A 15136-nucleotide genomic window follows, 5' to 3' on the forward strand; every position below is an offset into this window, starting at 1 on the left:
CGGCGCCATATCCCAACTTATCTTTCTAAAAAAAAAGCATTCAAATGCCAAAGTTCAAGCATAAGATCTGACAGTTTTCCATCTTGTTTTGTCAATGACTGTTTTGAGATCTATCTATTTTATTTTCATCTATTGCATCCATAGGTCTGCTATTTTAGCACCTCTCCTAGGTTCAATTTCATGACTCACTGACCATTGCAATCGCGGAAGTTGCAACCAAATTCCAGTAAACAGAAAAGAGACTAGAAAATAGAAAGAAAAATGGACAGAGATAGGAGAAATTTACACACGACCAACTGGAGTCAACATTATCTTAACATAATACAACCAATAAAAAGGGGAAGAAATACAAACAATACCTCTCTGACTCCAAAGAAAGCTACCCATAAATTTCCCTAAATTTAGCAAATTCGGCATCTCCATATAATCATACCTTTGCAGTTTTCTCTAAATACCCATCATCAAACAAATGCACAATGAGAATGTTTGTCCATGTGCGAACTTCAACAGTCAACTTTGATTTTTTTTTGTTCATATTCACAATCTTCAGAGTTATTTAGCTGATTGGATTTCAGAGCTCCAAGCTTCATCCTCATATGCTGCTAAGCTGCTTGTGTTTTCTTTTGGGGATCGTCCAGGATCACTGACTGAATTTCTTCAGAACTCAAGCCTACTGGTGGCTCAGCAAGTGCAGAGGTGGGATTTGCAGAAGATTCTCTATAATCTTTGCGTATGCTCCATAAAATCTCCCCACACCTCCTCATGCTGGGTCTACAATGTCTTGAAGGTGCCAAGCATTCGAGAGCCAACTCTAGAATCTTCTCCAAGGCCATGCTGGTTGCGGCATTGCGCTGCAATCTCGGATCCAGTGTCATGCTTGCATCACCTTCTATGAATTTCTTCATTGCCTGCATTTGACCAAACCAAACTCAGTCCATACCACAAAAGGAGGGTGTCTGGAAATCGTATCACATCATGACAAACAAACTGTATTGTTTGGATAGAACAAAAGGGAAAAGGAAATAAATTCTTTCAATATTGAGTGGGAAACCAATGATTCATTCTTCCTGCATTTTAAAAATGCATGTTGCTGATTCAATACAATGCTTCATGGTTCATAGATGAAGTCAAATGATAGGTGATTAGAGAGGAACAATCGAGATATGTTAGTGAACTAGAAGGCATGTAAAGAGAATAGAATGCTGCAGCTCAAAACTCTCAAAAGCACCTCAATCTTAGGGTGAGACGTGTGTTTGAATATGGTGTGGGGTCCATGCTCAAATCCGAGGTAATAAAAAACGCTGTATCTCAGATCCTCATTTCATTTTTGAAGAGAATTAAAACATCTTTCCGGCCTGGGTGGGTGGGAGGCCATAGATACACTGAATCTCAAATTCTCGGAACTGGGGGACTCAAACACACCCTTACTGAATTATGTAAACTCCCACAAGCAATCAAATAAGGACAATTTGTTAGTGTTGAGAATAGGTGGTTTTAAGTGAAGTTTTTTTCATATTAGATGCTATTTGAAATTATGTTTTCATAATGGGCTTAGTTGTAATTATTCTTTTAAGCCTCTCTCTATTTGAAATTATGTTTTCTACAGTTAGCAACATTGTATTTAAGATATTACGCACGTGTAGCAACACTACTTGAATTTTTTTTTTTGGCGGGGGGGGGGCTGGAAGAGAAGTATTCATTAAAAAGAAAGAGGCCAAAATGACAAGGCGTCATTGAGGCATAGCAAGACAAATGAGATTACAGAAGAGAAAAACAAACACTACTTGAATATTTAATGCCACTTTCTGAAAAGGTTGATCCAAATCCCTAATCAAGAAAGAAGAGTGACTAGTCACTTGGCTTTAGTAAATTTTGCAATTTCTGCAAGAAAAGCTTGTATTGTAGATGCCTGACCAGTTCAAAACTTCTTGAGAGACCAACAGCTAGCACGACAGTGATCGGCAGTATAATTGTATCTATTTTTCATAGATAGGTGATAACTAATATCAAGAACCTTCTTGGTAGATAATTTGAGCCTCAGTATAAAGATAAAAGAAATGTGATAAAAAAAGAAAGTAACAATAGATTAGTAAAAGATTACCCATCGTGCTGTTATCCTTTCTTTTGGCTCCCTTTTGGATTCAATGGGGCGTCTTCCTGTTACAAGTTCAACCAACAACACACCGAAAGAATATACATCGCTCTTCTCTGTTAGTTGATATGTTCTAAGATACTCTGGATCAAGGTAACCTGCAGTTCCCTTTACTTGAGTGGATACATGGGTAGCATTCACATCAGTTGCACCCAATCGAGCAAAGCCAAAATCAGCAACCTTGGCTCGAAGGTTTTCTGTGATAAGAATGTTGGATGATTTTATATCTCTGTGTATGATAGGATGGTCTGCATCAGAAATAACCCAGAGAAAAAATATTAGGATGTATATATGCAACAGCACATTCAATATATTTGGTGCTGAAATTAGGGAAATAAATGTAAAAGGCTTTCCACAAAGGACACTTTTTTTGTTCTGATTGTCTAATGTGAAGCAATGTTAAGGATCTCTCTCTCTCTCTCTCCATATATATATATATATATATATATGTGTGTGTGTGTGTGTGTGTGTGTGTGTGTGCCAGTAAAATGCTGGAGGAAGAGCCTAACATATTAGTCAGCTGCTAATAACATATGATGCATCACAGAAGAGATGCACAGTTATCATTGCACAAGTAACCTCAGTATAAGTTATCGGGGTACACTTCATACCATATGGTTCTTTCATTCTTCCTAATAATTTTTTCTTCCTCAGGGTCAAGTCCTTGCATATCTCAAGTATCTCTGCAACTTCTCCTGTGTCTTATACAATTAGTGTTCACCTACACTTTGAAATCCTTGAATATTCATGTTTCACCTTCCCAGCCATCACCTATCACTTTCGCCTGTTTAGATGATAAAGCCAAGGGGCATTGCTCTTGGCTCAACCCTGCAGAAAATGTCCTGCTCATAAGGCATTCTCTATCTGGAAGTCGACCTCCCACTAATATACCACAGAGACTCGGACCAATTCTCGTGAATGTGAAGATAACAGGACAAGTAGCAATGTCTTCTTCTTCTTGGAAGCTACAAGGCATTTCAAGCAACATCAAGCATCCATAATGTCAGGTCATCAGTCATTGTCTAAATCATTCCCTCTCAGTGTGCTAAGAGGAAAAAAAAGGTTTTGAAGCACTCCAAGCAGTCTTCCATTCTTCCCTCAAGTTTGAAATTCACTGTTTTACATTTTGATCCCTTTGCTTAAACACATCATACTGATGCCTTTTTGTTTGTAGGACAAGTAGTGCACTTGCATGTTCACTTCAAAAAAAGGTTTTAAAGTGCTCCAAACACTCTTCCATCCTTTCCTCAAGTTTGAAATTCACTGTTTTACATTTTGATCCCTTTGCTTAAACACGCCATACTGATGCCTTGTTGTTTGTAGGCCAAGTAGTGCACTTGCATGGTAGAGCAGAGTTACAGACAGGCATGTAATGGAAATAGAGAGGAGATACTATGTGTTGGTCTCCAAAGCCATCCTTCAGTGTTTCTATTTTAAAATATTGAATTATAAAAATTGATATGCTGAAGTTCAAGGTTGCTTCTCAACATTACTGGACCCTACACGTGGCTTCTCTGTCGAGTACTTTACATGTTTTTCGTCACAGCCACCAACATCACAGATATTTTGAAAATATCATGATATTATCCATTTTTTTAAGTAGCCAATAAAAACTCCAAAATATTATGATATTTTCAAAATGCCATTGAAAACAAAAATATCACGATAAAATATGATGTTTCAAAGTTTTTTCTTGTTTTCTTTGTTTTAAGTATTTTTTTATCTTAAAAACTTTTTGAACTAGTTTTTTATGTTTCCATAAGAAGAATACTGCTAAAACCTATACTTCCGCATCTTTTTTATTCTTTATTTTTTTGAAAACATCTAAGATTTTTCTGAGAGACAAACCCAGCCAAGAAATTACCAAGAAAGAGATTGGTGACTATTTTTCCTATTTGTGAGATCCCCAGAGGCTGCCGGCTAGTTAATTCTCATCATGATGGCCAGTGCTATTTCTCATATGTTAAGCTGAATAAAAATCATTTGCTTATCCATTGTCCCGTATGGTTCAACCAGGTAGACAGGAAAGTGAGCTTCAGAAAAAGCATGTTTTAGTAGAAGCAGAAAGTGGATTGCTTCTGAAGTATCTGGGAAATCGAGGTTCTTTTGTGAAGCAAGAACCAAAATTCTCAGACATGGAAAGTGCAATTATGAAAGCTGCCCCTTCTTTTCCTTTAAAAAAAACTGAAACTTTATTAAATCTTTTTGTAGTTATCAATGGAATTATATTTATTTCATTATCTCTATCTTTGAATTAAAAACAATCATTATGTCATTAATCATATGAAATGTGAATCTTTACACAATATTGGTTGTTGTGTGAAGATTTATCACCTATTATTGGTTTATGCATTAGATGTTTACATTAAAATAGCACATGTATGACGTTTAATCATATGTTTTATTAGTTAAAGAAATACAGCACAATCAGCTCTAATTTGATTCTCATCTCACTTCTATTTTGGTTCCCATTTCACTTCAGATTTACTTCTCATTTTGCTTTTCATTTCTTACTTAGAGAAATTGAAATGCCTTGCTTTGCACTTCTTCCTACATCACATCTTGATTACATTTCCCAGTCTGACAATTTTAGGTTCAACTCACTGAAATATAAGATAATTGTAATTTCACAACAAATGGATGATTCTATAAGGGCTTCTTCCATGGCGAGGTGTTGTTTCAGACTTTCAGCTATGCATCCATCAAATATTAATTCCCTCATTTGAAAACCATGTCATGCAGTACCACCTAGAAGAAAGATTGCAAACTAGAACAATTCATGCATATTTTATTCGTTTCTGTGAGACGAATAACCTTTCTAACTAATGACACAAGCATTTGTCATATTTTTCCTAGACAGAGGCCCAGAGGGCTAAATAGCTGCATTAGCTGTAACTTCTCTAAACCACAGATTGATCTAGCATAGGTGTTTAGCCTTTAGTCTTGTTAAAGTGGCGAAACATCCAAATTTGAGATCCAGGTCTACCTAGGAAGCATATTGACAAGCTTCTTCAAAAGGAAATTCCAATCCTTAAGTATTAGAAAAATTACAAAATACAACCCAAAATAAATGAAAATAACAACTGGTACCCAATTGATGATTTGGCAAATCTAAGCCACAACAGTGGCTACTGAGCCTGGTTTTGTACTATGCATGGGCCACATTGGAGAACTGTGTAATCTTTGGAATCTTTCATCTTTCCTTTTTATGACCTTTATTGCTAAAAAAGAAATGAGGACTAAAATGGGTGCATAATGGAATACTGATATGAGGTCCAGTTTCCTAGAAAGGGCTCATGATATTTAGGTAAATTATCTTACATGTCAGCAGTGCTAAGGAAGTTTCATTTTAGCCCCACTGCCACATGCATTTCACCAACATACTTGTAGGAGTTTTGCTTAATCCAGCATGCATAGAAAAACAAAAGAGAAAAAAAGAAAGAAAGAACAGGAAAAATGAGGAGTGGTAAAAGGAGAAAAAGATTTCAAGACCTCACCGGCATACATATGAAGATATGTTACTGCGTGGGCTACATCAATCGCAATATCTAGTCGTGCAGAAAGGTCAAGAGTCTGTCCGTTCAATCCTGCATTAATCAAAAAGGCATCAACAATATGGTCTGATAAAGCCCATAAAACCTGCTAATATCACTACAAACATATATTTATTTGTTTACAATTAAGAGTATAATGTTATTTATCATAGTCACTCGATCACCAAAATGTATTTTGGGCAGCTAAACAAATACTTTGTGATAGCTAAAGAAATTCCAAGTCACTAATCACTATATGTAAAACTGTAAAAGGCAAGATTTATTCAGGTAACTGAGGACAACAAAGTCGGTAAGGAGCTTACCATCTAAATGATCTCTGAGGGTTCCATTTGGGACATGCTCAACAACAATAATCCGTTCATTACCTTGCTCCAAATAACCCAGAAATCTGACCAAATTCAAATGTTCCACTCTGGCCAGAGTCTTGATCTCATTCTGGAACTCTACACTCAAATGATTATCATAAACTGCCTGCTAATACAATGACATCCAGTCATAACTCTCTTTCATTGGAGTTTCCAACCAAAGAAAACAAAGATACTAAAAGGTCAGAATCACATTTCCCACCTTCTTTGCGCGCTTGATAGCAACCACAGTGCCATCGCCAAGCTTGCCTTTGTAAACAATGCCAAAACCACCTTGCCCAATCTTGCAAGAGGGAGAGAAGTTTCTGGTAGCTTTATAGATATCACTCATTGTGAATTTCATACCTCCAGGTGCTGTCTGTGTAGAATTGCAAGACTGAGAGTAGATACTCTTAGTCGATGCAGAACAGCCCCTCCCCTTATTATTTGTTGCCACTGCAAGTAAGATGACCTAAATTAATGCAACTGACAGATGTCACCTAAAAACTTCATAAAGAAAAGGAATAATAAAAGTAACACAATTCATCGTGGAATACTTTAATTTTCCTTAAACATCGTATATAGTATATACCTACAATTAGTAAATGTTATTTCACTTTCAAAAAGAAAGTGTCATTACTGACCAATGTTGTGAAAAGCGTTGAGGCGTAGCGTAGCGCTCCACCAAAACTGAAGTGAGGCGTAAAGCGTAAGCCCCAATTTTTTTTTTTTAAATTCTTTTAAAATATCTACAAATAAATAAATAAAATGCTTTATTGATGAAACAACAACTGATAAGAAATAAAAAATCGCAAATAAATATCAAAAAATATGAGATTAACATGTAAAAGTAACATTAATGCAACAACTTGATCTATGTAAGCATCTAAGAAATAAAATATGAACATTCAATAATCAACAAAATTAACTATGCATGCTTTCACTGAAAAATAAAAATTCAGATTATATTGCAGAATATACATAATTACATATATATAACTGTATATACATACATATTCAATTACTCATAACATATCAGTATAATCAACAAAATATGAATTCAGCCTTTCATAGAAAAAATCACAGAAGCACAATAACTATGCATATATCAACAAAATCAACATACTTTCGGGCTTTTACAGAAAAAATTAATCAACAAAATTAACTATGCATGCTTTCATAGAAAAATAAAAATTCAAAAAAATAAAAACATACAAATAACAATCAAATGAAGAGGGAGGAGGCGAGTGGAAGGGAGGAAGAACAAGGGAGAAAAAGAAGAACAGGCAAGAATAGGGGAGGAAGAACAGGAGAGAAGAGGAAGAAATCTGTGAGGGAAGAAGGAGAAGAGAAAAATGAAGAGGGGACGAGAAGAAGGGGGAAGCATAGAGCAGAGGGGAGGAAGCATGGGGGAGAAGAAGAAGAAGAGAGAGAGAGGCAAACGATACCTACCATGAGCTTCTTCTTCTTCTTGTGGTTCTTCTTGTGGTTCTTCTTGTGGTTCTTCTTGTGGTTCTTCTTTTGTTTCTTCTTCTTCTTAGAGACGAGACGCGAGAGAGAGGGAGGGAGAGTGAGAGGCCTGACCCTAATTAGGGTCGGGCTCAACCCCAAATAATGGTCAAATGACTCGATTTAATGAGGCATGTGCCTCACACTGAGGCGCACCTTGCCCTAAGGCATACACCTCATAACCTATGAGGCGTGCGTCTTAAGGCTTTTATGCAAATTTACTTGTGCCTCAAGGCACAAAGAGCCTCACCTTGGGGTGAGGCATGCCTTTTGTGCCTTGTGGTGCATTTTTAACAACATTGTTATTGACTGATGCTGCAGACAGTCTCAACATAAACTTTATTCATAGCCCGTCACTGTTGCAAATTGAATTGGAGAAGATATAATTGATTAAATTTATTGTTTTTCCTTCTGATATCATTTTCTGTTTAGCAGACACAGTTGGAGTAGAACATTTTGGAAAACATGGATGAATATGGACATCATTGAACAAGAATGAAAAACAAATTAAAGTAATATTTTATGAGATCATAGACAAAATTTTATGGTTGAAGGAAAAACTGAATCAAACTCACTGTGTCTACCAAATCACGAATGCTCAATCAGAAATTAGTTCAAGCAGCGAAAACACAATAATCATGAACCAGGTTCATGAATGGTAAGATATATTTTTGCAAGACAAAACTTGAGGCATATAGTTTCCAGTATATATTCTAACAATTTTTTATTCTCAATAAAATGCTCTGCTTTTCTATCTCAATTTACGAGAAAAGGAAGTAAATGCAGTTGCCACTAAGATCAGAAGTAGATATAAGATGAACGATGTTAACCTTCCATGGATCATAAACTGCCAACGATAATTCTTAAGATCCAGATTGTTGCAGTGCTCATGAAATATAGATAATCCAAGAACAATTCATGACTAAACATAAAATCCTTTTTGATGTGATCAGGAGATCACATGAACATTGAAGCTCTGAATTTTCCATTTAGTAATGGAGAAACAGACTTCCAAGTAAATGTGGTTCCTGAACTTTTTCGTCGCTTTTCAGGCACTTGACATAACCTATTGAGAAAATCAAGTGTCCGAAGTACAACCAAGAGATGAATTATTACTTAGTTGACTAGTGTCAGTCATTCTTATCTAAAAAGAATACTAGAGAACACAATCTAGTGAAGACAAGCCCTTGGCTTGATGAATTCATATCTACAAAGCCTTTAGGTGAAAGAAATGAACGGTAAAAAAAAAGGGAAAAAAGAGACAAAGTCAAATAGTACATGTTATCGTTAAATTCACAGTGTCCTCATAGGCTGCAGTATTTACCACATTTGCATTATGGATTTAATTTTTTCAAAGAGGCTGATGATGCTTAAAGGGTTAAGAAAATGAACAGCTCAAGGAGACCATAACAATAGAAACAACACACTTTCGTCATCTCCATCTAATAATTTCAAACTGTATTTCGTGGTTATATTCTTACAGCATGGAACCATCATCAAACTGCACCCTATGACACTAAAAGGGAAGCAACTGCATGAGCTACAGGCAGCAACATCACTGTGCTTCTGTAACAAATCACCAATCGTGAAGAAAAGCAAAAAGCGAGATAGAAAGCACATAAAAGTACGATATAGGACATCTTAACGTTGCATGCATAATCGCAAACTGTACTTATGAAGATTTCAGTACAAACAAAGCGTTGCATAATTACGTGTCTGTTGGATCATTTCATGCAAAATTTACAGGGTCTAAAGCATGATAAATTACATATCAATTTTTTTCATCCTTGTTTCGTCTTCCAACTATCCATTTCTCAAGTTGATTGCTAACAAATTAAAAAGCAGAATATGAGAACCATAAATTAGCAAACGAAAAATTCAAAACACTTCAGCAACTACATCCACAGCATCCATAACGAACAACTGTGAAGACAGCCATCAAGTTCTTCGCATGTGAGCATGAAATCACTCTTCAAGTCATCGATTTAACTTTTCAAATCTCTATTTCTTGAATGAATCAGTAGAAGACTACTCAAAACACACACGCACACACACACACAACTCAAAATCGCCCGATGATAACGGATTTTGCACACAAGTTTCACTTTTTGAAGAGAATCCTTCCTGTATGACGCTCTTCTTACAACTCTCCGGAATCAAAAGCAACGATTCCGAGGCAATCTTTTGCAAACACGAAAATTCAAGAGAGATCTTTCGGTAATTGTTCCAATTTTTATTAAAAAGCCCGGAGAAAAGAGGAAAAGGAAGAAGGGAGAAGTCTCTTACTGGAAGGCTCATCCGTATCTTCATCGACGGACGATCCGCTTCTCCGGAAGCATCCAAAGGGATTCCATAGGGACCCCCGGCTTTCCGCGGAGGACACCGTAGCGAAGGATCTCTGCGATAACTCCAAGATCTCCGATGACCCCCGCCTGCCGGAACCCCAACTCCAATACCCGCGAGACGAAGCGACGGACGTGTTCCTCATCGGGCTCTGCGTCTCTATTTTTTCGTCTTTTTCATTTCCGAAGAAAACGTTTATCAAAATTTCGTGACGAAAGGAAGAACAGGTTTCTTTCTTTTGCTTCCTCCTCTCCTTTCCTCACCGAGAGAAACGTTGCTCTGCAACTGCCCGAAGGAAGAAGTAAGGTTTCTTCCTCTTCTTCTTCCTCCCCTTCTTATTTCTTCCTCTTCTTCTTCCTCTTCCTTCTGTTTTCTTAGAAATTTTTGGTTCACAATCCACAGAGAGAGAGAGAGAGAGAGAGAGAGAGGTGGTTGACGATTCAAGTCAGCTGGTGGAACGAGTCCCCCTTCTGTCTCTGTCATATTTGAAATCCGAATTCACGATATCATCCTCATACTGTTTCGTTAATTACGTATGTGCCAACCGATCAAACCTGGCGTGGGACCCCCGCTGTGAGACAGAAGATTTTTTTTTTTTATTTACACCCAGACCGCCGCGCTGGCTCTGCCTTCCTGGCAAAGTAAAACTTTGTGGGCTAAGCCTCATCCCACTATGCCAAACCCTTCGGGGCCAACAAATCACTACATTTTAAAAGTAATATTACTGTTTTAGCATTCATGAGAAAAGAGAAATACCAAAAAAATTAATATATATGAAGCACACAAAGTGAAAAATCGATGAGTGTATTGACCCTTCACAAGGGATTTTATAGGTTTTACAAAAAAACAAAAAGGAAAAACGATAAAGCTTATCGTTGGTGAGAAAGAAAACAATAAGGTTTATCGTCTATGCCTTATCGTCATTAATAAATAATGATATTGTTGGTTACAACGATATCGTCAATGGATATGCATTGTGTATTACTCCTCAAGTTGAAGCATGGAGATCCATAATGCCCAACTTTGATGCTAAGAACTGAAACTGGTCATGTCTCAATGCTTTAGTCAGGAGATCGGCAGGTTGATAACAAGAAGGAATATAAGTAGTGCTAATGACACTAGCTTGAAGTTTTTCACGAATGAGGTGACAATCAAGTTCAATGTCCTTGAAAAATAGGGTTTGATGTGAAGGGTGGCTTGATTGTCACAATATAACCGCATGGGTTGTAGATGAGTGACGCCAAGATCCAAAAAAGGGCTTTAAGCCAGATTATTTCACAAGTGGCGGTAGCCATAAAACGATATTCAACTTCAGCGGAAGAGCGAAAAACAATATGTTGTTTTTTTATTTTCTAGGATAGATAACTGCTATCAAGAAAGGTGAGATATCTAGTAGTTGATCGACGGGTTATTGGATAACTTGCCTGATTAGAGTCAAAATATGCAGTGAGCTGAAGTTGGCTAGAGGAAGGCAAAAGAATGTCTTTGCTTGGGGAGGATTTTAAATATCGAAGGACCCAATAGCAGCATCAAGATGGGGCTTTCACAAAATTTGCATGAAATAGCCCAAGACGTTAATTGAATAGTTGATATCCGGTTGATTGACTATCAGATAAATGAGGTGACCCATCAGTCGTCTGTAACGAGTGGGATCATCGAGTGGAGTGCCTTTATCAGGTGAAAGAAAAAAATGTTGCTCCATGAGAAAGTCCACTGAGTGGATGCCCAATAAGTCACTATCAAAGAGAATGTCAAGTGTGTACTTCTGTTGGGTCAAGAAAATGCCTTGGGACAAGTGGGTCACCTCGATGCCAAGAAAGTACCTTAGCTTACCAAGATTCTTTAAGTGAAAATGTGAATGCAAAAAAAGTTTAAGTTGAGTAATAGATTGAGAATCATTACCGGTAATAATGATATCATCAACATAAACAAGTAAAGCAGTAAACTAAGATCCAGATCGGTGGACAAACAAAGTATAATCTGTTGTGAACTGATGATATCCGACATCTTTAAAAGTAAGAGAGAACTTTGCAAACCAATTTTGAGATGACCGTTTAAGGTCGTATAAAGATTTCTTGAGTTTGCATATATGGTGCTCCCCCTTACCAGGAAAACTCGGTGTAGGTCCATGTAAATCTCTTCTTAGAGATCTCCATGTAAGAATGCATTGTGGACATCCAGTTGAAAAAGAGTTCATCCATTAATTGTAACAAGAGAGTAGGCAATGCATAGTAACAAGTTTGGCGACTAGAGCGAAGGTCTCATGATAATCAAATCCTTCAACTTGAGTGTACCCTTTGGCAACTAAACGTGCTTTGTAGTGTTCGACAGATCTGTTAGCGCGATGTTTGATTTTAAAAACCCAACGACATACAATTGATCTCTTGCCAAGAGGTAGAGAGATAATATTCCAAGTGTTAATTCTTCTGCAATGCATTAATTTTAGCAGTCATGGCCTTTTACCAATGCTCATGTTTAACAGCTTCGCTAAAACTATGGGGTTCAATCTGAGAGGTAATGGAACCGAAGAAAGCAAGATGAGTATGAGAGAATTTATGATATGGTAGAAAGTGAGAAACTGGGTAAGCATTACCTCAAGATGGTCGAGGATTGGATGAAGTCGTGATGGACGGAACTTGGGCGAATGAACACACATAGTCATTTAAGTGAGAAGGACAATGGTGAAGTCGAGCAGAGCAACGTAATGTATTGGAAATATGTGTAACGCAATCTGCATGGTAGGCAGAGGCAATGAAGGTATTGACTGAATCAAGAAAGAGATCAAATGTGGGATGAGTGTGATCAGTGGATGGTGTGGGAGGCAAAGAAAAAGTTGGTGATAAAGGTTTTTAATTAGGCACAGGATGTAGTAGAACATATGGATCTGGGTAAGAAAAAATTTGATTGTGAAAAAGAAAAATCATCTCATAAAATATGACATCATGACTAGTAAAGAAAGCGTGTTTATCCAAGTCATATAGACGATAACCTTTTTGACCGAAGGGGTATCCAACAAAGACACAATGTTTTGAAAGAGGAGAAAATTTATCACGAGGTTCCAAATTTCTAAAATAATATAAGCAACCAAAAACACGTAGGTGGGTATAGGAGGGTTTGACATTGAGTAACATCTCATATGGAGTTTTTCCTTATAGGATGAGTGTGGGAATTCGATTGATGAGGTAAGTGGTGGTTAAAATTCATTCTCCTCAAAAAGTTAATGGCATTATTAGCTTGAAAACGAAAGGTACGAGCTACTTCGAGAAGATGATGTTTTTGCTCTACTTGCCCATTTTGTTGGGGTGAATGAACACAAGAATGTTGATGGTTTATTTCATTTTGAGTAAAAAAATCATGCATCATATGGGACATAAATTCAGTACCATTGTCTGTGCAAACATGTTACAAATGGCAATTGCATTGAGTTTTGACCATGGTGCAGAATTTTATAAGGAAATGAAAGGTTTAATTTTTGTATCTCATGAGATAAACTCAAGTACATTTAGAAAAATCATCAACAATGGTGAAAAAGTAATTAGCCCCATTATGTATAGACTTATGATATGGACCCCAAATATCACAATGTATAAGGTCAAAAAAGACAGAAGCTTTATTAGTACTAAGAAGAAATGAAGACCTTGTTTGCTTAGAACAATGACAAACATTACATAAAAAATCTGAAGAAGGAAAAATATCATAATACTATTTGGATAACTGAGAAATTTGATCCTTAGAGGGATGACCTAGTCGTAAATGTCATATTTCTACTGTAGTAATTTTTTTGGAAGCCATGGCATGATGATATGGGTCGGCTGGTGGATAGTGATAGAGCCCATTTCAAACTTCACTTGCTCCAATCAACCTCTTCGTCAAACGGTCTTGAAATATGCAAAATAAAATAAAGAAGGTGGCAATAATATTAAAAGATTAAACATAATTTTCTGACTAATAATAGATTAAATTGAAAAGATAGAACACAAAGAACATCCTTGAGAAAAATATTCAAAGATACTCTTACAGTACCTAAACCTACATGGGTAACATTCATGCTTTGGCCATTGAGTAATTTAATATTAGTAACATGAAAACAATAAGTTAACAAAGATATGTGTGGAGTCATATGATCTGAAGTACCCGTATCTATGATCTAGGAAGAAATATTTGAAAATATATCACTGGCAAGATTAGCCGAGGAAACTAGAGCATCGGTATTGAGCCAAGACATAAGATGATTCTTTTGGTCATCAATGAGTTGCATCAAAGAAGAGAAAATGTCATTTTGCATAGCAAGTGGTGCTAGCTGCTCGATTGTTGCATTGGCAATATTTGAATAGTGAGGCTTAGATACTAACACGTTGCTGACCTTATGTTTAGGATGGTCAACCGGATAACCATGTAAGGCATAACATTGTGGCTTGATGTGATTGACCATCCCACAATGTTCACACCTTGGGCATCCTCAACCTTGTTTCGAAAAATGAGAAAAGGTGTTACCTCGATTATGCGGATTTGTATTGGCAGTGAAAGCAGTTGATTCACTTATGACTGCGGGATTGGCTTGCAACATCTTCTAGTTTTCTTCTTACATTAAAAGGGCATACACTTGACTAATGCTCGGTAAGGGTTTCATGGTTAATATTTGACTCCTCACGATAGTGAACGAGTCATTTAAACCCATGAGAAATTGATACACTTTTTCCTACTATTGACATTCATTTAACTCTTTGAAGGCTCTGCATGTGCAATCCGGAATAAGTAAATATGAATTCAATTCATCCCACAAAGATTTAAGAGTGGTATAGTAAGAAGCAAGAGATGACTAATTTTGTCTATGATCTGAAATTAATTTTTTTAACTGATAGATTTTGGCAGCATTACTTTGAGAAAACTGTTCCTCTAGATCGACCCATGCTTCTCTGGCGGTGTGAGCATAAATGATACTTTTTGCAGTTCTTTAGTTAAGGCTTTAAAAGTCACAATAATACCATATGATTACATCGATCTTATGCTTGGCAATCCAGAGGAAAAAATGAGTCATGGTAAGGATCCATCAATAAATCTAAATTTATTTTCCGCGCTAAGAGCCATTTTTATGGCTCTCTTCTAAGTTAAATAATTATCACCATTCAAGAGAGAGGAGACTAGAATTAATTGCACCTAGATTATCAAAGTGGTGCAAATAAAAATGTGTCTCGGGAATATCTGAGACTCTAGATCTGTCATCATGTTGCGTT

General features: G+C 36.7%; 1 protein-coding gene across 1 annotated transcript; it reads right to left on the reverse strand.

Moving 5' to 3' along the window:
- Positions 1 to 281: 281 nt before the first annotated feature.
- On the reverse strand, positions 282 to 10303 carry LOC149818933 (calmodulin-binding receptor-like cytoplasmic kinase 2). The gene is made up of 6 exons (XM_089984505.1): positions 9846 to 10303; positions 6274 to 6506; positions 6009 to 6177; positions 5650 to 5739; positions 2102 to 2400; positions 282 to 908 (listed from the first exon to the last, which is right to left on the reverse strand). Exons 1-6 carry the CDS (start codon positions 10045 to 10047, stop codon positions 603 to 605), a joined length of 1299 nt encoding a protein of 432 aa, XP_089840631.1. The 5' UTR covers positions 10048 to 10303; the 3' UTR covers positions 282 to 602.
- Positions 10304 to 15136: the final 4833 nt, after the last annotated feature.

This window comes from Nuphar pumila, chromosome 13 (genome assembly GCF_984573655.1).
Source record: "Nuphar pumila chromosome 13, dmNupPumi1.hap1.1, whole genome shotgun sequence".
Lineage (NCBI taxonomy): Eukaryota > Viridiplantae > Streptophyta > Magnoliopsida > Nymphaeales > Nymphaeaceae > Nuphar > Nuphar pumila.